This window comes from Manis pentadactyla, chromosome 13, assembly GCF_030020395.1.
Source record: "Manis pentadactyla isolate mManPen7 chromosome 13, mManPen7.hap1, whole genome shotgun sequence".
Taxonomy (NCBI): Eukaryota; Metazoa; Chordata; class Mammalia; order Pholidota; family Manidae; genus Manis; species Manis pentadactyla.
This window is the reverse complement of record NC_080031.1, coordinates 100,212,982-100,226,429: the sequence shown is the minus strand read 5'-3', so window position 1 is coordinate 100,226,429 and position 13,448 is coordinate 100,212,982. Positions and strand designations below refer to the sequence as shown.

At 51.3% G+C, this 13,448-nt stretch overlaps 1 protein-coding gene across 4 annotated transcripts; it reads left to right on the top strand.

Moving 5' to 3' along the window:
• The first annotated feature begins 1,106 nt into the window (after window positions 1–1,106).
• ECSCR (endothelial cell surface expressed chemotaxis and apoptosis regulator) lies at window positions 1,107–8,835 on the top strand. 4 transcript variants are annotated; one of them, XM_036896857.2, is made up of 8 exons: window positions 1,107–1,268; window positions 4,459–4,494; window positions 5,000–5,059; window positions 6,725–6,838; window positions 7,215–7,313; window positions 7,522–7,558; window positions 8,264–8,360; window positions 8,515–8,835. In XM_036896857.2, the coding sequence occupies exons 1-8, from the start codon at window positions 1,157–1,159 to the stop codon at window positions 8,521–8,523; spliced, it is 564 nt and encodes a 187-aa protein (XP_036752752.2). In that variant the 5' UTR covers window positions 1,107–1,156; the 3' UTR covers window positions 8,524–8,835. The 4 variants fall into 4 exon arrangements, with proteins under 4 accessions (XP_036752752.2, XP_057346937.1, XP_057346936.1 ...); XM_057490954.1 differs by having other exon boundaries at window positions 1,126–1,268; window positions 5,000–5,157; XM_057490953.1 differs by lacking the exons at window positions 4,459–4,494; window positions 5,000–5,059 and having other exon boundaries at window positions 1,143–1,268.
• Window positions 8,836–13,448: the final 4,613 nt, after the last annotated feature.

The following is a 13,448-nucleotide window of genomic DNA, read 5'->3' as shown; positions in this document are numbered from 1 at the left end:
ACTAAAGAGACATGCAGTGAGGACTTCTGGACTGGACTCTTCTGCTCTGAAGGACATTATTGGGACAATTGTCAAGATCTGAAAGAAATCTGAGGATTAGATATTAATATATCAAGATTAATTTCTCAATCTTGATGGCTATATTATGATTATGAAGGAGACTGTCTTTGTAGAAAGTATACACTAAAATATTCAGGGGGGATGGGGCAATTTACTCAAGTGGTTCAAGGAAAAAATGTTCTGTGTAATGTACTTCGAACTTTTCTGTACATTTGTGATTGCTTCAAAATATAATACTAACTAAGAAAATAAAAAATAAGAGAAAATCATATAATGATTGCATATATATGAGCATATTGTCACAGGCAGGAGGGCACAGACTGGGAGGAAATCCACAACCATAAAATTCTACTCCCTGCTCTTAGATCTTTTTATTTAGTTTGGCAAGTCTGTATGGAGGACCTGCAGTATGTCAGGCGTTGAAGTGGCAGCGTGGTCTGTGTCTGCAGCAGAGAGTACCAGTACAGTAGGACTTGTGCTGGGTGGACGCCAAGGCCCAGGTGCTGCTGGAGCCCAGGGGACACCTGACCCTGTGAAGGGAAGGGAGGGAGATTCCAAGAATGCGCTCTTGTTTCTTGGTTAAGAACAACGATAATGTTTGTAAGGCTTCCCTGAAAGATGCTGGGAATCCCATCTGCATTGGGAGCCCTGATGGGGGAGAGGAATGCAGAGAATTCAGTCTACAGAGCGTGGGCAGTGGTGGTAGGCCGAGCCCCAGGGCTCAGTCATGGGAGAGGGGGACCTGGTGGGACAGTACAGGAAGCGAGTGGAGTTTGACTCCAGGGAAACTTCCGGGTGGTGGTGGTGGGGGGGACCTGACGGGCCCTTCGAAGAGGAAGAGAGGGGCTTGGGGCCAGGCCACCGCCACTGGTATCTGTGCCCAGGCCCTGGAGGAGACCACAGTGGCTGTGGCCCAGGCCACGCGGAGCCCGGTGCCGTCGCTGCTCCGTCAGCCTTTCGTCCTCATCTGTGCTGCCTGCTGAGCAGGGCCCCTGGAGCCGGTCCCAATCTGTTTCCTTCTATTCTTTAACAGGAAGCTCCTGGGGAGCCGGCCCCCGCCCCCAGCCGCCCCAGCACTCCCTCTCTCCGCTCCTCTATGGACAGAGCTACGGCGGGGCCGCTGCCTCCTCGCGCAGACGCGGCCGCCATGGGCACCGGCCGAGCGGCGCGGCTGTGCTGGGCGATCCTGGGCTTCCTCCTGCTCCGAGGTAAGCAGCACCTGCCCCCGTCCTGCCGCGGTTCCTCTCCCTGGCCGGCCCGCCCTCCCCGGGTCACACACCGCCCACGCTCTCCATCCAGAGCTGTGGGAGACCCCAGATCCCTTTCAAGAGGGGGACCAGATGGAAAGGGATGCTGTCATTCCCAGGCAAGGGCGAAATAGAGAGATGGTCAAACCCTTTCATGGAAAATTTCCAGGGAGAACTAGGGTCTCCATAGAGGCTGGCCTCCTGAAACGTGGCAAGTGACTGTCTTGGAGTGAGTGCAGCCAGCAAGCTCCTTTCTGGGTGTTCTAGCACAAAATTGGCTGCATCTTGGGCTTTACAGGTCATTTTCTTTTCTTCTTTCATATGAGGAGTAACAATCTGGGAATACCAAATACTGACTTTAAGCTCAAATCACAACAAGAAGGACTCAGATTAGATACAAAGAACTGCGGTATTTGCCAAAGAGGATGTACACAACCGTCCTCATGCAGGGGCCCGGAGGAGATGGTCTGGGAACAGCACCTCTCAGGTGGACTCTGCTAGCTGCTGGGTCTTGAAGCAGCTTCTGAGGGGTCCTCTAATTAGGCAGCAGTTGCTGGGAACCATGAGAAATCCAGGAGATTCTGACTCACAGGGCAGCAACTTCCCTTGGGTCGTCCCTTCCTCGCCTTCTGCCCCTCCCTGAGCCCTCCGTGGGAGATGTAGGAGCCTGTGTTCGGAGCGGTGCAAGAGACCAGGAAGAGTGCTCAGATGGGAGGCAGGAGGGCCCCTCCTCGGTGGCGCTGCGAGGACCTGAGTACCACGACACTCTGCCTTTCTCTAAAAGCCCGTGGGCTGCAGGTAGAACTCTGATTACCCACATCTTCCCCCCCACTCCCCAGGATAGAGCTACACGTGTGGTGTGGGCCTGGGGGACTAGGCTGTTGTAGAAACCACAGAAATGGCAGCGGAGACTAAAAGGTGACACTTATAAGGTGGTATTTTCACAGGTCCAGGCTTTTCCCAGCTTCCCTACCCACTGTCCTGTCTCAGGCAAGTGCCAGAGCTAGGAAGGCCCCAGGGAAATTCTCCCTAAGCCACACTCACCTCTTGACTTTCCTAACCTTTCATCCCAAGATCTCAGAGCACTTACCACCCCCTCCATTTGGTGGATGGAGAAATCCTTTTGGGGATTTTCAGGCCCACAGAGGGACTTGGCTGTGGGTACACAGAGCCTGGGCAGACTTGAGATTTGAAGGATTTGAAAGAATGGGGCAAAAGTACAAATGTCTAGCATTTATTGAGCATGGCCTATCTGTCAGGCACCATGTTCAGTGCTTTATAAGCACTTCATATCCTCATGATGACTTATGAGGTAGCAAAATCACTTGCATTTTAAAGAAAACTGAGGCCCAGGTCAGACTGTAAGTGATCTTGAGTCAGAACTTGAACTCAAGCCTGTCTGACTCCCAAATTGATGATTTTAACTACTAAACTATGCTGCTGTGGAAAACAGAGTGGTGGTAGGAGGGGAAGGAGAGAGAGGCTGCAATGAAGCAGGTTGGGATCGGGGAGGAGCTACAGGAAAGTAAGAAATCCCTGTGGCTGATGCTCTTTGTCCTTCGTGTGACCACCGGCCCAGAGATCAGAGGCACCCTGGTCTGCAGAAACAGATGCCCCATAAGTCCCTCATCTAGCACAAAACCCTACCAGTGACAAAAAGTTCTGGTAAGAGGAAGGGGCAGGAGACAAAGAGTGAACAGGCTACCGGGACTTGGAGACTGACTCTGGAACTCCTTCCCAGACACTGGTTTTATTTCTATACAAAGTGCCCTTCCACTAAAGGTTAAAGTTATAACCTAATAGAGCTTAGACAGTTCATTAAATATGCTTCATTCTTAACTGACAGACATCTTCAGGACGTGTCTTGGATGGAAAGAGTTCTCCCAGGGTTCTCTCCAGCTGGGAAGAGTTCTCTCTAGCCTGGGGCACCTCAAGTTTTAACCCCCGTCGTGGCACCCCACCCAATAAAGGGACAGAGCTATCAAATATGGTGACCTAGGAAAACGGCCAGGGTTTGGGCAAGCTTGGGCTTGGAAACAATTAATTACATTACACACTATCCAAGTGATAGCCCCACGGAGGAAGGCAGTGGCTAAGAAAAATAAACAGACCAGCAGGCTGCTGCAGGCTGGGCAGGCCCCTGACCCCCAGTGGCCTCTGTTCACCCAGGCTGGGACCGGGCGCGTCCCTGATGACGAGGGGCCGAGGGCAGCACGAGGGCCAGGCCTGGGGCTGCCGACGCAGCCCGACAAGCAGAGGGACGGAACCCAGCGGGGCGGCTCCACTTCCCCACGTTGTTTTCCTTTCACATTGTTCACAGGTTTCAGGAATGATTTCATTCTGGAAAATGAGCAAACACAACCTGACCTTTCAGGTCACACACACACAGGGGACACATATATGGGCACACAAGCACACACACACATCTGCACAGAGGCTCACAGGCATATGCGTGCACATCTGAAAAAGCTAATGGGTCTTCTGACTGGGGCCTCCTGGGAGCTCACTTGTCTCTGGGTTTGTCCAACAACTATTTCTGAAGTACCTCTGCCTGTAAGAGTAAACTGGTCACAAGCTGTAGAGCTTCCCTGCCTCCTGTATATCCCGCAGAACTTGCCTCCTGTGTAGGCCCCTAACTCCAGCCCAGGTACCAACTGCCAACCCTCATCCTTAACCCCATCTATTCACCACATTGTCCACCCCCTTTCCTTGGGGCAGGGCCGGGGTGACAGTATTCACTGGTGGAAATGGATGGCTCAGTGGTGCAGTGAGAGCGTAGCCTAGAGCCCTGGAGCCCTGGGTACTTGTCTAGATGGTGGCAAGTCACCGGTCCTCTGTCCTTGGACATATCACTTGTTTGAAAGAACCTTCTGTGACCTTGTGTCAGGTTGGCATAAAACCTATGTGGGATCGAAGAGACAAGAAAGGACTCTGGGACACTGAGCCACGAGGTGGTGGTGATGGTGCTACTGAGTCACAGTCTCGGGAAGCCAGCACCGCAGGCTGGCGCCACATCCTTCATCCCTCGGCCGAGTGTGTCTGCTTTCCCACCGGGGAGGCTCGGAAAGCCAAAAGGCCTAGGTTCTTCTATGGGCTCTGTGCTGGGCAAAGACTTACCAAGATGGTCGACGTGTTTTGCTTTCTCTTGCAGGCCATGAATGCACAGTGCAGCCCTCCAGCCCTCAGGGTAAGACCAAGCACACAGGGCCTACTCGGGCATTTAGGCCTGGGGCCCGAGGCAGGGCAGCAGGAGCTCTGGGCCTGTTTTCCAGTGACCTCAGGTGATTAGGGCCGAGGCCAGAGCACTGAGGACATCCAGGCAAGCTCCTCTATGGACTTTTTTTAGAGTGGCCGAGTCCAACTTGCCTTGGAAAAGGAGAGAGATGAGTGGTTGGGGGTGGAAGGCAGGGTAGGGAGAGAAAGACTATAGCAGCTATAGGGATGAAGGGAGGGAGACAGAGCACCTGTAGCCCTGGATGGTCTGTTACAGTAGCCTTCAGTCATCTAAACCTGACCACACAGTCAAGTTCTCTCTACACAGCTGAGTGAATGTGGTTGCCAAGGTGCCAGTCCTGGCCCCTGCCCAGCCCTTCAGACCTGCTTGCAGCCCAAGTGTTCTCAAATGGGGGGATGAGTGTGATGTCACCAAACCTGACCCCCCTCCAGCTCCCCATCTACCTCTGTCCTTGCAGGAGACAGGCTGTCCTCAGAGCCCAGCAGCCCAAGCCCTCTGCCCAACGCCAGCACCCCAGGTACTCGGCTGCTCAGACTATGCCATCCAGGGAGGGCGCGGTGAGGAAGCAGACGGTTTCCGCTCTAAAGGAGAACACGGACCAGTGGGGGAAGTCAAGTGAGCAGGGCCTCACTGGCAGTCACAAAGCAGGGTGGGCAGGGCTGTGGTGGGATTAAGCACAAGGAGCCCTCAGAGCCCAGATAAACTGCAGCCACTTCAGACTTGGGGACCAGGGAAGACATCCCAGGGTGAGTGCCCTCTTAAGCAGAGGCCCAAGAAGGAGTTAGCCAGGTGAGGACTGTGGGGCAGAGGGCGGCAGGGCATATTCCAGGCAGACGGAGCTGCACAGGTGGAGGCCCAGAGGTGAAAGAGAGGACGGCTGCTTCTGCAATCGAAAGCAGTAAAGAAAAGGAGGATTTGGGACTAACGGGCCCTCCCAGTGGACATGCTGGCTGAGGCCCTAAACAGGCCCATGCGTGTTTCCTAATCCACAGCACCTCCAGAGAAGGCCTCACAGGTCCCCACGGTAGTCAGTAAACCCATGGCCCTAAGGCCAGGCACCGTGGATGGGCACTCCCCGCCCTGGCTAGGCCAGACTCGGCCCCAGCTACAGAAGCACGCATGTGCCCGTGGTGTGCGCCTGGGGCATGTCTGGCTGGGTCCCTTCTTCCTCCCCTCAGCGGACCCATGGCCTGCCCCACAGGGAGTGGTCTCAAGGCCAGGACCCCCGTCAGCAGCACCCTGGTTTGGGAGAGGACGAGAGAGCTGGTGGGGAGCAGAGACGGGGGCTTGGGCCTGTCTCACTGAAGGTGAGAGGAGCCGGGCCTCAGGACTGATAAAGGCACAGAGGGGACAGGCAGGAGCAGCAGAACACAAAGTGATGGAAAGGGAGGCAGGGAAGGCTGGGAGAGGGCCGCACACTCCGCAGAGCAGTTGGCCTCCCAGCGGCGTGGGAGAAGGGGCGGGTGGGCCCGGTGGGCCCTCCACCTTGGCCCGCTGTTGCGTGGAGCAGGCCCAGGTGTCCCAAGCAGTGACGGCGGCAGTGGTGGCGCGAGGGAAGGTCCGTCCCGTCTGTGTTCTCCCCCTTTCTCTCACCCCACTCCTTGGCTCAGGCGTTTTTTACACTCCCAGACGTGAGGTGGGCAGGGGGTGGGCGTGAAGGGAAGCGATGGAACAGCGATCGTGCCTGCAGTGCAGTGAGTCGGAGAGGGGACGAGATAGGTGGCTGTACCACTTCTAACAGGGCCGGAAACGTGTGCCCCTTGACTGGCAGCCTGGCTTGTTTGATCAGGGCCTGGGCACAACCATCCAGTGCCCTTCTTTCCTCCTACTTCAACCCCTGGCTAAACACTGATGGCTCTACCTTGACCCATCTGGCCCCCTCTCTCTGCAGCACAAATGCCTTTCCTCTAGGAAAAGGGCCCCTAGGGGATGGTGGGAAGAGCATAATGAGGGAAGCATCCTGACTTTCTGGAGTCCCCTGGAACTAGTAACACGAGCAACCAGCAGTGCCATCCGTGTGCCCCCACATCACCCTGTTCCGCCTCCATCCTCACGGGATCTGGCCGAGCGGCAGGAAGTCTTTTTCGTCGGGCACACACTCTCTGCAGTCTCCTACCCGAGGACGGTGGGAGGGCAGCTAGCCAGGCCCTTCGCTGATGCACCCACCCCCACTCCATTGTAGACACTTTTCAAAATGTTACTCCTAACTCGGCCACCATGAGCCCAAGGACAAGAGAAGACCCAGCCGTCCTGCCCAGCCCCACATCAGAGACAGTGCTCACTGTGGCCGCATTTGGTGAGAGGGAGGGGAAGGGGGACGTGACAGGGCACCCCACCCTGCACTGACCTGGACTCTGGGTCTGGAAACACAAGTTCAAATCTCACTCATTTGTTCTAGAGGGTTTGGCTGATGAAGAAGCCCTGGTGGGGAGGAGATCCACCGACCCCCCGGTCAGCTCCTTTGGGCTCTGCTGGGTCCCGTGTTCTCATGGGGGATGGGGCAGGGCTGTGGAGCCCACTCAGGCCAGGCTGAGAGCACCTTCATTAGGCAGAGAAGGGGAATTCACTTTGTTCCCAGAGCCTGTCTGCACAGCGTGTGGCTGAGTGGGGGATTTGGACCCCTACTGCCCCCTGTGGCCAGCCCCCCTTCGCCCCGTCCTTTCCCCGCTCAGGTGTCATCAGCTTCATTGCCATCCTGGTGGTCGTGGTGATCGTCCTAGTCAGTGTGGTCAGTCTAAGGTTTAAGTGTCGGAAGAACAAGGAGTCTGAAGGTACATGCCCTGACCCTTAGGGCCCCTTTTTGCCCCTCTGAGGGACCCACAGCTAGATTCTGGGACTGACACCCAGGCCGGAGTTGAGGGAAGGAATGGCACCCCCCCCAAGTGAAATGGGAAGGTCCACTTGGGTGGGCTTTGAGGGGCAGGTTGGGTTTCTGAGTTACAGTATATGACCCCAATCTGTGCCGTTGGATTTTTACAGATCCCCAGAAACCTGGGAGTTCAGGGGTATCTGAAAGGTAAGACTGACAGAGGGGTAAGGGAGGAATCAGCTCGCTGAGCTCTCAGTCCTCTACTCCAAGGGGGACCCAATACTGCCTGCCTCCTCCACACAGACACATACACACACGCACACATAAAGCACACACACGCATGCACACACACGCACGTGCACACAGAATCCTGACAGCCTCCACTGAGGCCAGGGCTAGGGGTGGGTAGGACAGGGCTGGGCCTGAAAAATCAGGTGTTGGGAGAAGGCAGGGACTCTTCAGCCCAGAACTAAGCCTCTATAACCCCTTTATGAAGTGGGCAGGAATTCAGATTCTGCTATACCCCTTAAATAAGAAGATATTTATTTAAGGAACCACTTAGTCAATATCTTGAATGTGCCAAGCTCCATGGTAGATATTTTTAAATATTATTTCAAATCATTAGAGCAGTTCTTTAAGGCAGATATTACTGCATTTTATACATTAAAAAAAAGAGAGACTTAAAAGAGAGGTTGTAACTGGGTCAAGATCACACAAATAGCAGGTAGGAAAACTAAGATTCACATACATGTCCTCTGAGCTGCAAAGCAGTCTCATTTCATTTGGTCCACCACCAAAATACAGGTTTATCCAAACAAAGGTCTGAGTTTGAACAATCCCCCAGTTCTTTGACCCCCACCCTGCCCACCCCTGCTCCTCCCGTCTATACCCATGTTTCCTTCCTACCCCCAGCTGCTCCACAGCCAATGGAGAGAAAGACAGCATCACTCTCATCTCCATGAAGAATATCAACATGAACAACAGCAAAGGATGCCCCACAGCAGAGAAGGTGCCTTTTTCCTTGTTCCTTCTTCTCTTCTGCCTTGTCTTTCTACCTCTAGGTCCTAGTTCGTGAATCAAAGATTCTCCCAAATTCTCTCCTCTTCCCTACCCCACCACTCCCAAGAAATTCACCCTTTTGCATCATGTATTTTATTTTGCAGGTTCTTTAAAAGCAACCTTGGTTCCTCATGGGTCTGAGGATGATGCAGCTGCCCTGTGACTATAAGGAGGAACTGGATGGCATTGGTAGAAGCAATGAACCACATATAAATTATTTATACTGTTTCACATCTACTCCCAGATCTAAAGGATATGAGCCTTCCTCCAGATCTGGGAGCAGGCTACCAGTCTGACAGACTCTTTCCACGACCTGCTCTTCCCACCTTCTCAAGATCACAGGAAGGAGGAATCTATAGAGCAAAAGCAAGGAAAGTGACAGAGTGGATTGGTCCTTTCTACTTGGCATTAAAATTATTTTCTGGCCTGCCATCTAATTTCTTTTAAGGTCTATGTCCCCCATACACATTTCTTAATAGAATGTTCTAGCAGTTTTGGGGCTTTCTAGGCAAGGCATGTATGCAAGTTTCTGCCCCTGTGGCGAGCTCATTGAGAAGCCTGGGAGGTGGAGAGAATTTTTGTTGCCTCAGTTTACCTGGTTTATTAAGTAGGGATGAGATGACTGACTAACCACTCCAATAGAGAGGAGAGAAAAGGAGCTGGAAACAGTGACCAGTTATTACCAGTAAAGAAGTTAAAGTCTGGAGAGTGAAAACATGGGGGGCACAGATCACTCTAACTAGGAAACTCCAGTGGTGAGAGCTGAATAACCTGAGGGCCGTTGTCCTCTGAGGCAGGCATGCCTCACTTTTCCTGGCTGCAGGAACAAGACTGGGAAGGTCTGGAGTGGAGATGAGTATGACTTCATAGACCAAAAACCCACTCACTTTACCCGAGACAGATACCGTCTTTGTGTCCTAGAGATAGAATAAAGGTTCGCAAATATCATCAAGTCATTTTAAGAGAAGGAGGAAAAGAAAGCAGTTATCTGTTTTCTTCGAAATCTCTGCCTGACTGCTTTGGAAATGAACCTTGGTAGGGGGGAGTCAGTGGACGTCATCTGTGCACGTCTGCATGGAGTGTTAACTTTATAAGCATCTGTCAGTTGATAATTTAGAACATAGAACATGGATTACCTATTCTGAAGCCACAAAATGCTATTTTCTTCTGAACTGTGACTCTGCTAGGCAATATAAGAAAGCAAGCCTAGAATAAAATGTTTCACTTTCTCTGTCTCATGGAAAGTATTCAAGAGGACTGAAGAAGCCTACTGGATTCTGAAATCCTCTAGGGCTGGGCCTCTAACCTGCTCATGTCTCTATCTCTTATGTGGTGCTCTGTGCCTGGCATATCAGAGGTCAGGAAAACTGGTTGTGAGTGCAGGAAATCTAGTCACAAGGCTGGGCTGTGCCACCGACTTACAGCTTGACTTTGCTGAAATCACTCCCCACTTCCCAGCCTGTTTTCTAACTTTTAAAGTGAGGTGGCTGGACTAGCTGGCCTTCTCTTCTGGTTCTTACATTCCACAGTTCTATAAACTCTACATGTAGAAAAGAATGAACCATCTTTTGAGTAGACATCACTCTAGGTGGGAGCCAGACACAAGTCTTAAGTGACTCTGGGCAAGTCTTTCACCTCTGGACCTAGATTTCCCTGTGTATCAGTGAGGAATAAGGGAAGAATGATCCCTACTGGCCTGTCTACCTCGCAGGCTAGTTGGTAGATAAAATAGAATAGTAAACGTGGAGATGCGTAGGAAGTAAAAGTCCTCGTAGGCAACTGGAGCAGACAACACGAAGCACCACCGCCAGGTCCCACTTCAGGATCAAGGCCGTTGTTCCCCGAGCTGCTGGTTGATGACTGGGTGATGGGAGTTGGGGTGATGACCTGGACCTCTGGCCCCAGTTTCTTTCTCTGTCCAATCCGACTTTCCTTACTCCTCCTAGCTGTTGTTCCCAGAAACACTCACCAGTAAACCTCCAGGATGCAAATCTGAGTCTCAGAGCCTTCCTCTGGAGTACTCAGCCTATGACGGCAATACTATAGCACTTAAAAAAAAATACTGCATCATTAAAACAAAAGTTCACATGTATTTTATTTAAGCTACACTGCAAAAAACACAACTTCCCAACCAGTTTCAGTTCAAAAACCCATCACTGGGGTAGAGAGAACCCTCCAGATGACATAACAATGTCTAGAAGTACTGAATTCTGTCTGAATTGTTATTGCTATTCTGGCTGCCATGGGCAGTTAATTCAGCTGCTTATCACACTGACTAATGGAGTCAAGGACGTGGGTTTCACTCCAGGTCACTCAGCTGACGTCTCCATTACAAGGCCACAGGCTTCTCCCTGACTCTGGACAATGTCCTGCAAATATGAGCTTTTAGTCATAAGGTATTCATAAGTAGGGGAGAGGGTTTGAACTGGTATTGATATGAGACTGAAAGGCTTTTACCCTGAAACTGACACTGTAGTACCTATTAACCATGTTGATTTTCCTGTTGCTAAGTAACTCCTTTGAGAAGATGCTGAGGAGGAATTCACTTAATGCTGAATTCTGCTCTCTAGCAAACTATATCAGAGGGGATTCTGCTAGAGGATCGTACTATTTACACAAATACAAGTCCCCACCTCTCAGAGGAAATCCGAATGCAGCCTTCTGTGGTCCCTGCAGCTTCCCTGAGACTGTAGCTCTTCCTTGATGTCTAGACAACAGGATGGTGGCCATTTACAAGGCAGCTTCCTCCCTCTTCTTAACACAGGACTACAAGGCCCCTAAGCAGGAACAGGTGGCTGGGGAGGGTAGTTTCTGTACAGTGTCCTCTGGCTTCTTTCCCCATCTGATGGGAGGGCAACCAACAAACCAGCTCAGGCACACAGGCGTGGTTGGACAGAGGGATCATTTACGCAGCATCTTTCTGCCAGGGCTGAATGGGGCAGTATCTCAATCATACAAGGCATATGGCAAATCTCAGTATCACCAGCCAAAATTCACAACAGTTTAACAAGTATTTCTAAAAAGTTAGCAGAGAAATCTGATAGAAATCTGAGGCTGGCTCTAGGTAAATGATTTAGCAGATGAAGAATCACTGCAAACCCCCTTGGCCTAGGTCTTGTACACCATTTCCCAAAGCCGGGCTAGTACTATTCAATTCGATTTGAGTTTGCTGGAAAACATTGTGTGGCTCTGTCTGCCCCTGGATTTGTGGAAGTCCTTTCTTACCTCTTTGAACTTCTTTCTACATACACCTCCTTCTCTTTGAGAACTGCCTTAGAGATCGCAGTTTCTCTGCTCTTATTTCCTTCCCAGTTGCTCTCTCCCTCTTCCTGATGGTTCCTTTCCCCCTGGCACCTCTATCCTGAGCCCTTGGAGCCCACGGCTTCCTCTTCTATCAAACACAATTGAATTTGACAGTAGGAATTATTTTTGTTGTGAGGTCGGTATACCTAAACAAAACTGGCACAGAAGCATTCTAAATTGAGGTTTGGAGTTCTAAATTAGTCCTTCTGAAACAATCATAGAAAAATTCATCCAGAAGTGTTAAATGAGGTATAAATGAGCTGAAGGGCACATTTGCAGGGCAGTATATGAGAAGATTACAATGCCGAACCTTTTTTACTGATCTGGGCGTAAATGAGTTATCTAGAAAAGAAGGGGGAAGCGAGGTTTCAGAGGATGATGGGAAAGGTTGTTGAGGTACCAAACTTTTCCAAGAGGCCCCAGCTTCCCAAATCTTCTTCAGCATTCTTGAACACTCTACTCCTAAGTAGCCTAATTCACAGTACTCCTTACCAGTCTAACTACCCTGACCCCCACCCCACCCAATGAACACAGTGCTCCAGCAAGTCCACTCTCAACCAGTACTCCAACTTCATGGTACTCCGACATCTCTGAGTACCTCCTGACCTTGGCCCTGAGTCCTGGACTCTACGGCACACTCTACCTTCCCCTGTCCATCTTCTAGAGCAGTCTGTCTAGTCTCCAAAAACCAAAAAACTTCATTCTTATATTAAACCACCTAATAGATGTCCCTGATTAGTCCCTTGTCTGCAGAGCCCAAGGGGCTTCCCTCAGGACCCAGCCTTCTGGGAGCACACTGCCGCTCATATACCCCAGGGCCATGACTGCAGGGGCAGGAGGGAACTGCATAGCCCTGGAGGCGTCTACCCTTTCAGAACAGCTCTTCATCCCGCCCCACCCCAAGTTCCCAAGTGGCTACTGCCGGACATCATAATTGGCATATTTGATTTGGTCTTCCCGGGTAAGATCTCAATGTTTCCCAAGACAATTTTTGTTTGGGGATGAACAGAATCATTTTTCACTTTCGCAGACCTGATCTTTGGCCATCCCAGCTCACCTGCGGGTGAGTCAGGAAGGACACTAACAGCACTGTCTACATCCACTTACGAAGAGTTGTTTTTACTCATTGCCAGGCTCCATGCAAACCTGAGTGGAAAAAAGCAGGAATATTTCTTCACTTCCTTTTGCCTAATCTCCTAGGGCTTGATGTTTAAGAAAAGACAGGAATGGGCCAAAGAAACGGCTAAGGTGGATGAGAGAAGTCTGAGGGGCCCTGGAGTAGGATGGGATGGATGATGGACAAGGAGCAGCAAAAAATGGGCTTCTGCCAACTCCAAAGCCTGCCCTTTTTTTCTTTCTCTACACCTGACCCTGTGCCATCCCTTTAATGTGCCAGAGGAGCTGGGGAAGGATGGGCATACTCAACTGCCTTATCATCACATAAATCTACCTCATTTTTCTATTTTCTTGGCTCTTAAGTTGCCAGGATTGGGTTCAGCATCCCCCAAACCCGTCTCTGAATCTCGAGGACATAACATACACTTTGCCCAGAACATGCATATTTAAAAAGGACATCCCTGAGGAGAAGATAGTTTGCAAAGCCTTTCCTTGGGCAGGATCTCATCTTGCCTCCTTGAATGTGTCCCCCAGTGTTAGGCAAGGCCGAAGCCTGTGTCCCCACTCCACAGATGAGGAAAAGCGGGGCCCGCAGCTGCCACAGCCACAGTTGCTTGCC

Bases quoted from the DNA above. Each gene is read 5' to 3' on its own strand.
- ECSCR (XM_057490952.1), top strand. From the start codon at position 5,582: ATGGCCCTAAGGCCAGGCACCGTGGATGGGCACTCCCCGCCCTGGCTA. The intron at 7,314-7,521 runs GTACATGCCCTG...GGATTTTTACAG, and splicing joins GAAGAACAAGGAGTCTGAAG to ATCCCCAGAAACCTGGGAGT. The intron at 7,559-8,263 runs GTAAGACTGACA...TCCTACCCCCAG, and splicing joins AGTTCAGGGGTATCTGAAAG to CTGCTCCACAGCCAATGGAG.